Source organism: Neospora caninum, chromosome VI (genome assembly GCF_000208865.1).
Source record: "Neospora caninum Liverpool complete genome, chromosome VI".
Taxonomy (NCBI): Eukaryota; Apicomplexa; class Conoidasida; order Eucoccidiorida; family Sarcocystidae; genus Neospora; species Neospora caninum.
In genome coordinates this window covers 1,185,102-1,198,529 of record NC_018392.1, presented here as the reverse complement: position 1 = coordinate 1,198,529, position 13,428 = coordinate 1,185,102, and the positions used below count along the sequence as shown (strand labels likewise).

At 54.5% G+C, this 13,428-nt stretch overlaps 2 protein-coding genes across 2 annotated transcripts; one reads left to right on the top strand and one right to left on the bottom strand.

Annotated features, from left to right (window-relative positions):
• Positions 1 to 2,020: 2,020 nt before the first annotated feature.
• NCLIV_016890 (hypothetical protein) lies at positions 2,021 to 8,134 on the bottom strand (the record flags this gene model as incomplete). The annotated part of the gene is made up of 9 exons (XM_003881881.1): positions 2,021 to 2,076; positions 2,570 to 2,665; positions 3,118 to 3,305; positions 3,904 to 4,357; positions 4,893 to 5,055; positions 5,692 to 5,793; positions 6,364 to 6,575; positions 7,071 to 7,212; positions 7,709 to 8,134. 9 exons carry the CDS (start codon positions 8,132 to 8,134, stop codon positions 2,021 to 2,023), a joined length of 1,839 nt encoding a protein of 612 aa, XP_003881930.1.
• Positions 8,135 to 10,580: 2,446 nt separating this feature from the next.
• On the top strand, positions 10,581 to 13,134 carry NCLIV_016880 (S-adenosylmethionine synthetase,related; the record flags this gene model as incomplete). Its single annotated transcript, XM_003881880.1, has 4 exons — positions 10,581 to 10,826; positions 11,439 to 11,723; positions 12,136 to 12,403; positions 12,728 to 13,134. 4 exons carry the CDS (start codon positions 10,581 to 10,583, stop codon positions 13,132 to 13,134), a joined length of 1,206 nt encoding a protein of 401 aa, XP_003881929.1.
• Between the last annotated feature and the right edge of the window lie 294 nt (positions 13,135 to 13,428).

Below are 13,428 nucleotides of genomic sequence, written 5' to 3'. Positions count from 1 at the left end.
AAACGGAAAGGAATGCAGAAGCAACCAAGAGCACGAGAGAAAGCAAGGGCGACTCTCTCCAGCAAGTGCTTTCTTCTGTGCGTTTTCCGAGTCCTCGCTATGTGCGAAACGAGGAAATGGGAAAGAAGACAGATGTCTCAAAGAAAAAGGAGGAGGGAAACAGAGAAGATTCTCGGCATAATTCAGAGAAAACGGGCGGCGAGCTTTGGAATCAAGCAGGCGGTTGCATGCGCCGTAGAGACTCCCCAGGAAAAGCCGGCGGCGCATCACAGCGAGAAAAACACCACGCGGTCCCAGACGGTCTCGGGTCTCTCTGTAAAATCTGTAGCAGACAGATTTTTTCTGGCCGAAACGAGAGTGTAAACGAGAGGCGGACCGCCGGCGCGTGCGGAGACAACTCGTGATAAAAGGCCAAAACGACGCTGCTCCTTCACGCTGCACTCGAGGAAACATCCCCGGCTGTCGAAACCGTATTTCTGTGGCAACCAGAAACCACACACACGTCTTTTGACTGCCGCGCTTTCCTTTACCCTAGAAAAAAACGAAACAGGAACGGCAACGCGCCCTGGCACATCTCGCGTGAACACCGGGGGATTCGGAAGAACTGCAGCGCAGAAAACGGTCGGAGTTTTGATGATGTGCTCCGCCACGGAAGCCTCCCACGGGCGCGGAATCCGCTTCTGGTGGAGAGAAAGAAAAGGTGTGCGTATATTCAGCTGGTACTACCGTGTAGAAAAAGAAAGAAAGGCGGAAAGCTTTTGAGGTTTGCGTATTTCAAATCGAATATCCGTACCAGTGTGCCGAGAGAATCTCTGAGGATGGTTCTGAGCTTCTTCGAGGGAGCACAGCGTCTCAAAACGATAACCGAGTCTCAATTAGTCGATGCACAGACACGGCAGCTGGCTTGTACCAAACTGCGGTTTGGACGATTTCCCAAGATCTCATGCGCCCCGCTCAAGCAGCCAGTGACCAGGACTCTCGCGCTCTCAGCAACGACTCTGCCTTCCAGCAGAATTCACACATATATATATATATATATATATATATGTCTCTGCGTACCAACAGTGATGCATGTGAACGAAGAGACCGTTTTCTGGATACATTCACTATTCCTTTTGGAGAGGGTAGTCAGCCCCGCGGAGTCTTTCCATGGCTAGGGCTTCGCTTGTGGCTTTTGTCTCTCAGCACTTTTTCCGCATTTCCTCGCGAAACGAAACAGATTTCAAAGTGCAGTATTTGCAGGAGGCAACAGGACTGCCAAAAGGAGACGCGGTTCTACACCAAATAAGTGAAGAAGGCTCTCTGCAAGTGTCTATCTCTCGCTATATGCATCTGTGTGTGTGTGTGTGTCACTTGAAGGAAAGAGAATACGCTCCTTGTGTCCGTTTAAAAGGTGGGATCCGATCCAACCTCGGCTCCTACACCCTAACTCCTAGAAAGAAAAGTGCGTTTTTTTTTTCAGGGACGTCGTGGAGAGGCGGATGGCTGCGCGATGAAACGCCTGCTCCCCTCCCCAACCCCCCCCCCCCCCCCCCGGTAACTCTCTGCCTCTGTGTCGCGTAGGCCTGAGAGGACAGCTCTCGTGTGCGCGATCTCGTTTGGCAAAAAAGAGAGAACAGTGCTGTCTGCCTCGAGAGTTCTTTCACGCCGCGCGCGCGCCGTTTTCTGCGTGAAACTTCCCTTCACGCGCGAGAAGAGTTGGTTCGATGGCTTTCTAGTTCCCACGCGCAGCAGCGACGCTCTCTTTCTCGGGCACAGACTCGCAACGCTTTCCCTCGCGACATCCCCCGCCTTCGCTGCATTTTTTCCACTTTTCACAAGGTCGACGAACCGAGCTCCTCACAGCCCGTCGCCCACACAGATATACACGATCCTTCCTGCGTCTTTCCCGCACACAAGGAAAACCCCAAGCTTGCTCCCAAGACAGACCTGGACCTTTTCCACGACTCGGTTTTTACGAAGAGCAAACCGCGATGGACGCGAAGCGCCTCGCGTTCGGTTCCAGTGCATGCATGCGCCTTCAAGGCCGCTGGGTCTGCTGCGCCAAAAGCAAGTCAATCGCTCGGTTTAGGTTTCCTGAGAAAAAACGCGACAAAATGTTTCGAGAGACTCGCAATCAAGGGGAGGGGTGGGGGGGGGGGGGGGGGGGGATAACTTTCCAGGGGGAAGAGGAAACGGAAACAGCTTGTTCACCGGTGAAAACGGCGGGAGAGGGAGAAGGACACAAGCACACAGATGTCTGGGTTTAGACACGAAGATCCACCTTTCGGATTTCTCGACGGTGCGAACAAAAACATGCACTTGCATCCAAAGCGACAGACGCCGCTTCAGGCAGGGATGCCGCCCATTGCTAGAATCATACACTGCCCGCCGCAGGCCGCTCTGTATGAATATTTATCGAGCTTGGGAGACTCCCCACCGACGCCGACTGACGTGCGAATCATGCTCAAAGGCTCTCTACTGAAAAAAAGAGTTTAAATGTTCAGGAAAAGTCCTGCAAACAGGCTCAACAATTCAGCAGACCTGCGCGGCAACCCCGGTGAAACCGCGCACGCCTTGCTGAACCCACCTCCGACCGTCTCGAGGGCTCGAATGCACTGCGCGGTGTCTGTGAACCCCATCGAGCGCAGAGTGTCCAGCTGCACTGCGTAGCGACTCGCCGCCGCTGAAAACAACACGATCTCACATCGTGGAAATCGTGACCGATACTCCAACTAGGCTCCGCAATCAAGAATTCTACCCACTTATATATATATATATATATATATATACATATATGTATGTATATGCATCTGTGTGCCTGTCACAGAGATATCCCCATACAGTATCTGTGTCCCTGGAACTCGGAGCGTGCGAACATTATGCACACATCTCCAATAAGCATACACATATGTGTAGTGCAGCCTCACACCATCCGCACATACAGACATATATATATATATATATATATATATATATATATATACATGTATATATATATATATATATATGTATATGTATATATATATATATATATATATACATATATATAGGCGTGGGAGAGGAAGGCACCCGCCTGTGGAGCTGAGAAGAGAGGACGTGGCGCCGAAAGAATGGGGCAAAAAGACGTGGAGGTACCTGAAGCCTCATCCTGCGGCACTTGAGGAGCAATACTCGTCTGCGCACGCTCCCCGTCGCTCGTTTGCCGCGTCGGAGGAGAGAACGGCGGGGCGAAAGGCGCCGACCCCAAGGCGAAAGGCGACAGCATCCCCAGCAGTCCTGGACCACCGAGAGGGAGTTGAGAGGCTGCAGTCTGCGCCGCACCTCTACAAAACGCATGCAAAGGACAGACAGGCCAGTGCGTGGCGCAGAGGCGTGGAGCGAGAGGGACACGGCGGCCCGAACCAGAGAACACCGAGAGTGAGACGGAGACGAGCGAGCGACTCCGAGAGCAAGAAACATCATCTCATTTGATCAAGAATGAGCAGAAAAGGCGACAGAACAAACAAGCCTTGTTCAACGACGCACAGAGACGGTCTCCCCAGAGCGGTGAAAGACAAACGGAATGCATGTACAAACGCATAGAAATCTCTCAGTATCTTGGCAAGGGGGGGAGACATCACGCACGTCAAAAAGAGGCGTTTGTACGGCGGACCACACGCTTCCGCTCGGGCATCCACCCAGCACCCACCCACGCATGCATTCACATGCACAGGTGTCGCCATGCTGATACAAGCAGCGGGAAAAGGCATCTCCCAATCATAGAGACGCATGCACATGTGCGTCTCCATCTATAAAGCATGGAGATGCAGATGTGTAAATGTATCTCTTTGAATACACATATGCGTTAATACCGATTGTACGAATATTTATGGATATAATTCACCTCTATACATATATATATATATGGACATGAGAGTTTACCGGTTCGTTTGATCGACTTGTCTCATGTCTCGGGAGTTTCGTAAACTGCTTCTTAAGAGGTCCATGACGAGGCGAAAAGAGGGATCGTCCTGAGTCCCCACGCCTGCGCCGTCTCCATCCTCTGATCCTCCTCCCAGTGGATTTCTTTCAGGCGGCTCTCCAGAGGGGAGCGAATTCGACGCGGGTGAGGCCGCAGCCTCGCGCGCGGAATCCGTCGCAGCCGCGCTCCCTTCTCCGCGTATAGGCCGACTAGCGGGCCTTTCGCTTGATGCACGGCCGCCCTCGGCGGCGAGTGTCGACGGGGGCGCAGAGCCTCCAGGCGGCGACGGACTTGGGGGCTGCGGCGGTCGCGGCGAAGAAGACAAACGCATGCGATCAACCGGGAAGCCGAAGGGACCGGGGAAAGAAAGACACGCCTCTGGGGAACCCTGCACAGCAACGGAGAGAGACGGTGCTGGCAACACACATCGCTCGAACGCGTGCAACGAGAAAGACAGAGCGAACAAAGAGAAAAGAAAAAAAAGAGCGAACAAAGAGAGAGGAAAACGCAGAGCGAACAAAGAGAGAGGAAAGGTGAGCGAGGTCAAGGGAACACCACCGCGGTCCAGAGGGAAGAAGCGAATGCAGAAAGGCACCGGAAGATGGCTATTTCGGTTGTGTTTTAAAGAAGTGGAGAGGCGGAAGACGGACGCTGCCTTACATTTGCTGGACCTCCGGTGGAAGGACTTTCGGATACGCGGCTCCTCCTTAGAAGTTGATCAAACTGCGAAGCCGCAGGCGTTTCCGACGGCGAAGAGCGCGGCGCTGTGGAGAGAACACAGGGGAGAAAAGTCTGGAAAAGATGGACAGCACTCAAAAGAACAAAGTTGGCGGAAGGCGCACAACGAACAGAGAGGGAGTGTGTGCACTGGGGTCTCGGGAGAAGGGAGTATGCCGTCTGCCCTAGACGAAACGGTTTCTTCTCGACTTTCCTCGCGTCGTCCTCTCACCCCAAGGATTCGGCATTGCCTCGACCGTCTCGACGCGGCGTGAAATCTCGTAGGCCTGTTGCGTCTCTGCAGCCCCGACCGAGTCGCTTGCGGCTGCGTCGATCGTCGCCGCGTACATCGGCTCTTGGATTGTGTGGTACATCCGCATTAGTGCGTGGAAGCCCTGAAAAAACGTGCATGCGTCGTGAAGTCTCCCCTTACCAGCCGCGAGGCCCGCCGAGCAATTTTCGAAATGCATCCCAACAAAGACAAAGGCAAACACTTTCTGTCTAGATATATATCCAATGGAGAAACGGAGGAGAGGAAACTGGAAACCGACAGGTACATATATATATAAAGGAACGGAAAGCAGATCGTGCACGCGTTTGTGCGTGTACGGTCTGTGAAAAGGGGGCTGAAAAACCGAATGCTTCCAGCCTACGCAGTGTAAACCCTTTTTGTGTGCATGCATGGACTCGGAGACGGCGGACTGGCCGGTATACACTAGGCAGGGGCGGCCTTTTGTGCGTGCAACCGGGTCGACGAAACCTTGTTTGACTAACGTAACAGCATAGAAGATTAAGCTGCATTACGGTCAAACTTCGCTATAGCCACTGCCTTCCTCGGATATGGACTGCCACGGGGGCAAATGAGATTCTGGCCTGCTGACCCGCAGCACGCGCGCAGAGCTGAGACTGTGTCACAGACCCTGTGCAATGCACAACTTCACCACTTGCGTTTCCCGGGCGTTTTCTCTATGCTTTTCCTGCGGAAGGCGTCCCCTGTCGCTCAATTGTTCCCTGAAACGGTTTTCACTCACCCCTGGGAGAGCCTCGATGTTGGCCATTGCGCGGTCGGTGCTCCGCATCATCTCACGCAAGAGAGCGGGGTTTCTCGCCATCTGGATAGACTGGCGGAAAATCTGAAGAAAAGGCGCAGAGACTGAAGGCTCAAGTGCGAAGAAGACAAGACTCCTCTAGCATCTCCACGTCGACGCCTCTTCTCAGTGCACACGGAGCGCGGCAGATCGACGCACGCACGCACTTGTCGGCACATGTTCGAGTGTACATACACGCCTGGCACCTGTTTAGTAACTGGATGGAAGCTTCTTACGCCTGGTATGTATGGATAATACTCGACACCCAGTAACAACAAAAGATTTCCCTTTATTTAATAATGGAACTGATTGACTTTGCGCTCCCATGGTCTGTAGTAAGTTAACATTCAAACGTATCCAGTGTGAAGTTTTAACGTAATGCAGCTTAATCTTCTGTGTTGTTATGTTAATCAAATAAGTTTCATCGAAGCGACAAAACAAGAGAAATCTGGCAGGCCTCACGAACACGGACATACATGAGACCGATGCAGAGAGAGAGAGAGCTGCGGAGATCCTCATGTGTGTGTGTGTGTGTGTCGGCAGCCCGTCAGGCACATCAAAAGACAAAAAAAACGGAAGAAGAAGGGAGATTGCTGAACGCGCCGCGTTTCGAACCTGGGGGTCACTCAGGAGGTGGTTGAGCTCTGGATTCTGTTCGCGCAGTTGCTGCAATTGGGGGTTCGATTCCATGACCATCTGCAGAAAGTCGGGACTCTCCGTGAGTTGATTCATCAACGAAGACTGCATCAGCTGCTGAACAAAATCGCGCTGCGCGTCGCCCTCGCCGGGGCCAGGCGCGGCCGCTCCCAAGCCGCGGATTTGGTTGCCTGCGAAACAACGCCGCACCCAGTTCGCTGCATGTATGCATGTGCCTCTCCCGACCCTCTCGAGACGCACTCCTGCATGCGCGCGGACACGTCTTTTCTGGGTGCGGCACAGGTGGGGTCCGCGCGCCTCCAACTGGCTCGCGTGTCTAGACACCTGCGCATCGCCTCGCTCTCCGGGCGCCAGAGAGACCCGCTGAAGCGCCTTTCGGCGGGAGGAGACAGAGCGAACCCGAAGCGGCGCGAGAGAGCGAAAAAGGAAGCAGCGAGGGAGATCCAAAGGAAAGGGTAGAGAGAACGAAGGAGAGACGCGGTAGAGCCCTGGTGTAGAGATCACCAGATATGCAAACATATACATATATACATATATATATATATATACATAACGTCTGCAAAAGGGTCCTGAGAGAGAGAAGGATTTACGCAAAAGGCAGACCTCAAAAAACGCCCGCAAAACGCCTCTGCACAGTCTCGGTCGGGTCGTGCGGCGCGACTCACTGGAGATGCCTCGGCTGGTGGACTGGCCTGTTGACGAGGTTCCCACAGCGCTGGAGGCTTCTCTTCCTGCCGCAGGGCGGTTGCGGAGAAGATGAACGACGCCGTTCGCTCTGAGGCCGTAGGAACTGACAAGACGACATCCCTGCATGCAAGCAGCGCCACCGCGCCGAAGTCGTGTCTCCACCTCCGTACGCATGCAACATGAACGTGTATATACGTGTCTACACATACACAGAAACGCATGCATATTTCTCTGCCCAGTTCGAGACAAATGTTTCCCTATATATGTGACTGCCTACCCCTGATTCGACGCATACCTTTCGGGCCACGTCCGCCCCCGAAGCATGTGTTTTCTGAAGACTTTTGGATCCCACGAGTCTTGGAGAACGTGGCAGTCAAAAGTGAGTGCAGTTTCACTCTCTCCAGAGACAGAGAGTCACTTGCCCCCAAGACAGCGCCGACACCTTCGCATGCGGTTCCCCGTCTGCCTCCCGGTGCACTGGCCCACTGTATCCCCATGCATGCCCGCGAATATCCACGCATCTACAGACTCGCATAAACACTCGCCCAAAGTCCATTACGAAGACACAAGTTTAGAGTTCCACGTGTAGCGGCGCTGCACGGCTTCCTGAACTGACCTGCAGGACACGTCCGGAGGCGACGAGCCGCTGTTCGTGGGGGGGAATGTGGACGATCGGTTCTAGTTGGTTTCTCCACTCATCGACTGAGATCGATGGATCGACGTGCACATTCGTCGTTCCTCCGTTGAACACTTTTATTGATACAGGGATTCGGATCGCCGAGGACGCCTCGCTCTTCTCTCCCTCCTTGCTCTCGTCCTCAGAGGGCCCGTCCTCACGCTCCTTTGTCTCCCGTTTCTCCCTGTCTTCCTCTTCCGTCTTTTCTAGCCGCGGAGGCGCCTCTAGAGTCAGAGACGCTTCGCTGCGTTCAGACTGAGACGAGGAGGACAAGGGCGAGGCCGGCTGAGAGGACGAGGCGTCTCGTCGCTTCGAGGAGCTCTCGCTGGGAGATCTGTGGGGCCGTGGCGGAGAGTCTCCCTCCATCGTGAGGCGGCCAAGACGCGTCTTTCTCGGAAGGAAAGAAGGCGGGGGATTGCGAAAAAGACGAAGGTCGGAGGGACGCTTTGTCGGCTTTTTTAGAAAAAAGAGACACTTCTCAGTGGACAAGTCGGGGACAGGCACACTTGGAAACGAACCCGGTGAGATATACACATTTACATACACGCGATAAACACAAATCGAAACGCAAGAGGAAGGTGACTCGCCCCCGTCGGAGAGAACAAAGAAAGAGGGAAACGAGAGACACAGGAGAGAGAGAAGAGCGGTCTTCCGCAAAACGTTCGTGCACACTCGTGGATTAACAAGAGAGCGGGGGCGAAGCGGGCTGTCGGAAGACGGGTTGCCACGAAGGCGAGAAGGGCTTTTCACGAGATCTTCGCAGCCGCGAACCGCGCGCAGGGAGAGACCGATAAACACGCAAATACGGCCAGAGCACGTAGATGCTGTTTCACCACTGCACAGGCAGGATCGGGTTCTTTTGCGTCTGTCTGTGTTCAGGAGACGGTGCGACGGTCGCCTACGCTTGCCATGTGCCGGCCTCGGGAAACAGCGGGTGCGAAACGGAGAGTCTCTCGAGCGCGCTGTGGAGAACCCCTGTGGTCTGTGTGTGAACGAGCCCAGAAGGAGCGACGAGGCGGGCGGGAAGCGGGAGACACCAGAAGGAGACGGGGAGAAAAACTGCGACGCTACAACCCGGCCAGGAGGCGCGGAGCGAGGCAGCGAAGGGTGGTGAGAGGCGGACACGCGAGGAGTTCACTTCCAACCTCGGAAAAAAAGAATCCGAAACGCGCAGCAAAGGACACGACAGAAGAGCGACGCGCGTTGCCTTTCCGCGTTTCTGGAGCTTGCGGCGCGAAGTTTGTTTCCGGCATGTGTCTGGACTCGCCAAGCACACAACTCCCGAGCACAGAGCCGTTTCTCGGGAGGCAGCAAGTTGTGGAAGTTTTCTTTTTCCGGTCTACCGTTTGTCGGCGCGTTGCCTCTCTGTCTCTCTCGCCGGACACAGGAAGCCGCCCCCCTGCCTTGTCTGGGACTGTCTTTTTGCCGCGCGTTCAGCGGTGCGAGCAAAAACGGCCATAGGTGTGCAGAACTGAGAGAGTTGCCGGAGTGTTTGCAAACGTCGCGGGAGACGGGAAACAACTTCGCTAGCGCGAAGCGGAAGAACCGGAGACGCAGGCGCCTCGCGCGCCTCGCAGTGTCCTCTCCAGGCGCAGAGAGGGTGGAAACACGCGAGAGAAGGCGAGTTCGAAAGTCCAGGGAGTCTTTCTCTCGCCTGGGAAGGCCGCGAGGAAAGCGCCACGTAAGCGCCTTGGAATCGAGAGATTCGGAACAGGCGGACGAAATGCGCAAGAAGAAACCTCTCGCTCGGGGTTCGGGGGATTTCCGTTCCGCGTGCTGGAAAGCTTTTGCGCGCGCACAGCCTTTTTCGGTTCCTTTCAACTCCAAAAAAGGCCGGTAAGAGGCGAGTCCTCGAACGAAAGCGCGCTTGCCCGTTTCGGCCTCTCGGCATTTTTCTCGCGCAGCTGGTCATCTGTTTGGCGCGTGCGCATAGCCTGAGAGAGAGGGTGAGAAACGCGTTTTTTGGCGGTACGCGAAAAGTAGTCCAGGCCGTGTCTTTCCCACTCCAGTCAGGCGACTCTGGCGGTGGAGGCCTACGCGTTCTGTGCGCGCGACTTGCAAGGGAAGAACCCCCACTTTTAAAAACTGTGAGGGAGTGACGGAAGTAGCATAGACGCGCTTGCCTTTTTGGAGTTCTCTTGGCAGCCTCTCTTTTTAAAAAGTCTCCCACGCGGAGGAAAAAAAGTTCGACGCGGTTTGCCCGCTTATCCCTCGGTGTCAGGTTTGGCGTACGGTTCGCGTTTGTCGACTCAAAGGCTCTGCGGCAAGTTTTTTCTGTCCACCCAGAAATTGGAAAAGGCGACGTCGTTCCAAGTCTTATCGCTTCGCGCCCGCGACACACGAAGACCGAGAAGGCAGAAATCAAAATTTTTTTGACCGTTGGGGAAGTGTGGCAACGAGGGACTGTCGTCCACAGAGCAGGGAAGACCCCACGCAGACGTCCGAAAGACCAACTCGAGTTTTTAAGCTCTAGAGTCGCTGGAGAGTGTGTACAGTGTCGTTTCTTTCGATTTTCCTGCGGGCGTGTCGCACCTTCGACGCCCGCAGCTGATTGTAAGAGGACCCTGCTCAGAACCCCGTCGACTGCGGGGCGGCAACTGTGCTCAGAAATCCGTTTTTTGGTAACGCTTCCTTTTCCGGGAATCCCGCGAAGCCCCCGTTTTTTTGTAGCTCGGCACGAGAACTTTCCTCGTCCACTTTCGTCCGCGCAACGAACCCTGCCGCGCGCGCGCGCCCCACTCCCCCATTTTCAGCTATTCTGCGCCTGAATACTCGTGGCGCTCTGTCCCATTTGCTCATCCCCCGAGGCAAGATGAACTCCGTAAAGCCGCCCAGACCCGGTCACTTCCTCTTCACCTCCGAGTCGGTGAATGAGGGCCATCCAGACAAGCTGTGCGACCAGGTGTCCGACGCAGTGCTGGACGCCTGCCTGGCGCAAGATCCCGACAGCAAAGTCGCCTGCGAGACATGCGCGAAAACAGGCATGATCATGATCTTCGGTGAAATCACCACAAAAGCGTCTGTCAACTACGAGCAAATCGTCCGCGATACTGTCAAGGTAAGCTTCCAAGACGTACATGCCCGTAGCGAACATCTATACATAGATAGATGTGCGTTATATGCATGTGCGTGTAATCTATATATTTATACATGGGTATATACGTGTGTATATGTGTATCTCCAGGCATATGCGTGCATATATGAATTCATGTGAGCGTGTTTGCTCAGAGCGTATGTGTCTTTTGACGTATGCACGAGTGCGATGTGTGCATGCTTGACTCTGGGGCGCGTTTGTGGATTGTGGGAGCGGGCTCCGTGGGTAAGGGGGTGTTGTGTTTCCCCGGTGTTTTGTGGGAGTCGGCGAAAACGGAATGAGGGTGAACGAGAAGAGCCACCCCCCCCCCCCCACCCTGGAGCAGGTTCAGGAAAAATGGCGGCTAAGTTTTTTCGAGGAATTGACACGTCAGCTGTGTGGACTTTTTGGCGGGGGGACGCGTGGAGGCGACTCTCAGCTGTCTTTTGTCGCTCTCCGGAAGAGGGTTCGTGATCTCGATTCTTCGCGCATTCTTGTTCGTCGGTGCGTCGTCAGTTGCCCCGGTAACAACCTCTCAGTTCTCCCCTCATCCCAAGCTCGCGGCGTCTCTACCGCTCTGTCTGCCCGGTGTCTCAGGAGATCGGCTACGATGACGAGTCCAAAGGACTTGACTACAAAACGATGAACGTCGTGGTTGCGATCGAGGAGCAGAGCCCCGACATTGCGCAGTGCGTGCACGTGAACAAAAAAGAAGAAGATGTCGGCGCCGGAGACCAGGGTCATATGTTTGGCTACGCCTGCGACGAGACGGAGGAGTTCATGCCTCTCTCGCACTCTCTCGCCACCCGTCTCGGCAAGCGCCTGACGGAAGTGCGCAAGCAGGGAATTCTCCCCTACATCCGCCCGGACGGCAAAACCCAGGTAAGACACCCTAAAAGGCAATATAAAATGTAATACAAAGAATCGTTTTAATGTTACATCAGATACGTAGTATCCTCCAAGTAGCCAAGGTACCAAATATGGTATTGGAGAAAGGAGGTGCTCCAACCACCAGGAGCCCGGCGCGAATGGACAACAACTCATCCAGCAAAGAGCGAATCGTATGACGGCGAGGTTACACGCATATATATATATATACAAGTCCCCGTATGGGGTTTCTATTTTATGTGTATGTATATGTGTAGTTGTGTGAATGTACGTGAAATCGTTCTGTGTTTGTTTTGTGTTTTTGTGTGTGAAGCGATAATAGACTGGGGAGGTTGAAGTGTTTGCGTTTCTTCGGACAAGTTTGTGAGGTTCTGGAGAGTTGTGGACGTTCGTTTTGCGGGCTCAGGTCACCGTCGAGTACGAGGATCGCAACGGAGTTCCAGTCCCAAAGCGCGTCCACACCATCGTCATCAGCACGCAGCACGCCCCAGAGGCGTCGAACGAGCAGCTGAGAGCAGATCTGATGGAGCATGTCGTGAAGTACGTCGTGCCGGCGCAGTACTTGGACGACGACACGGTTTACCACCTCAACCCGAGCGGGAAATTCGTGATTGGCGGGCCCCATGGCGACGCTGGACTGACGGGCAGAAAAATCATCATCGACACCTACGGAGGTGAGTTTTCCGCGTCCGAAAGTCCGAGAAACGGGAGAGAACAGAACGGAGGCTCTCGCGAGCTCTCCGGCCCCCAAAAGAGGCAGTGGAGATCCAGAACGTGCGCTTTCCTGTGTGTGGCGCGCAGAGAGGTGAAAAGACAGAGTCTGTGTGGAGAGGTAGATGAAGGCGCTGAGGCCGCAAGTATGGGGCAGAAAACAAAGCGAAAAGTGTAATTGGTCGCGAGACAGCGCCGCAACGCGGTGCGGACACAAACGCCTGCCTCTGCGAGTTTTTTCAGCTTCTCGTTTTTCGCATGCGCGTGGCTGTCCCTTCTGTCGACAGGCTGGGGAGCTCACGGGGGTGGCGCTTTCAGCGGGAAGGACAGCACGAAGGTTGACCGCTCTGCGGCGTACGCCGCGCGTCGGGCTGCCAAGTCGCTTGTGGCGAACGGCTTTTGCAAGAGGTGTTTGGTTCAGGTTTCGTACTCCATTGGCGTGTCTCATCCGCTCTCCCTTTTTGTGGACTCGTACAACACTGCGGCCGAGAACTACAATGACGAACTCCTGCTCAAGATCGTCATGGAGAACTTTGACTTCCGGCCGGGCGTCATTCTGCGCGAGCTCCGCCTGAAAGAACCGGGTTTCAAGCGGTTCGCTGCGTATGGCCACTTTGGACGAAGTGAAGAAGACTGTGCCTGGGAGAAAATCGTGGACCTGTCGCACTGCAAAGTTCCTGGCAGCTCGGCCTAATCGCAAACAAAACGCCTGGAGCAGGGAACGACCGAGATTTCGAGTTCCGACATTGCCTTGTGAATTCGAAAAGCCAAAGGTGGCGGGAGATCCCGCGGATGCACATGCGAACACATGCGTCTATGGATGCATTTAGGAAATCAATGCCTACGCGCGCACATGTGTGCGAATGTATGTACGCATCCGTGTGTGGATGTCGGTCTTCGACAGTACATGGGGATGTAATGCGCGTGTAGTCGATGCGGTAGCGTGCAAAGTTTGAGACGTCCTTTTCAGTCAAAATCCGTACTTTCG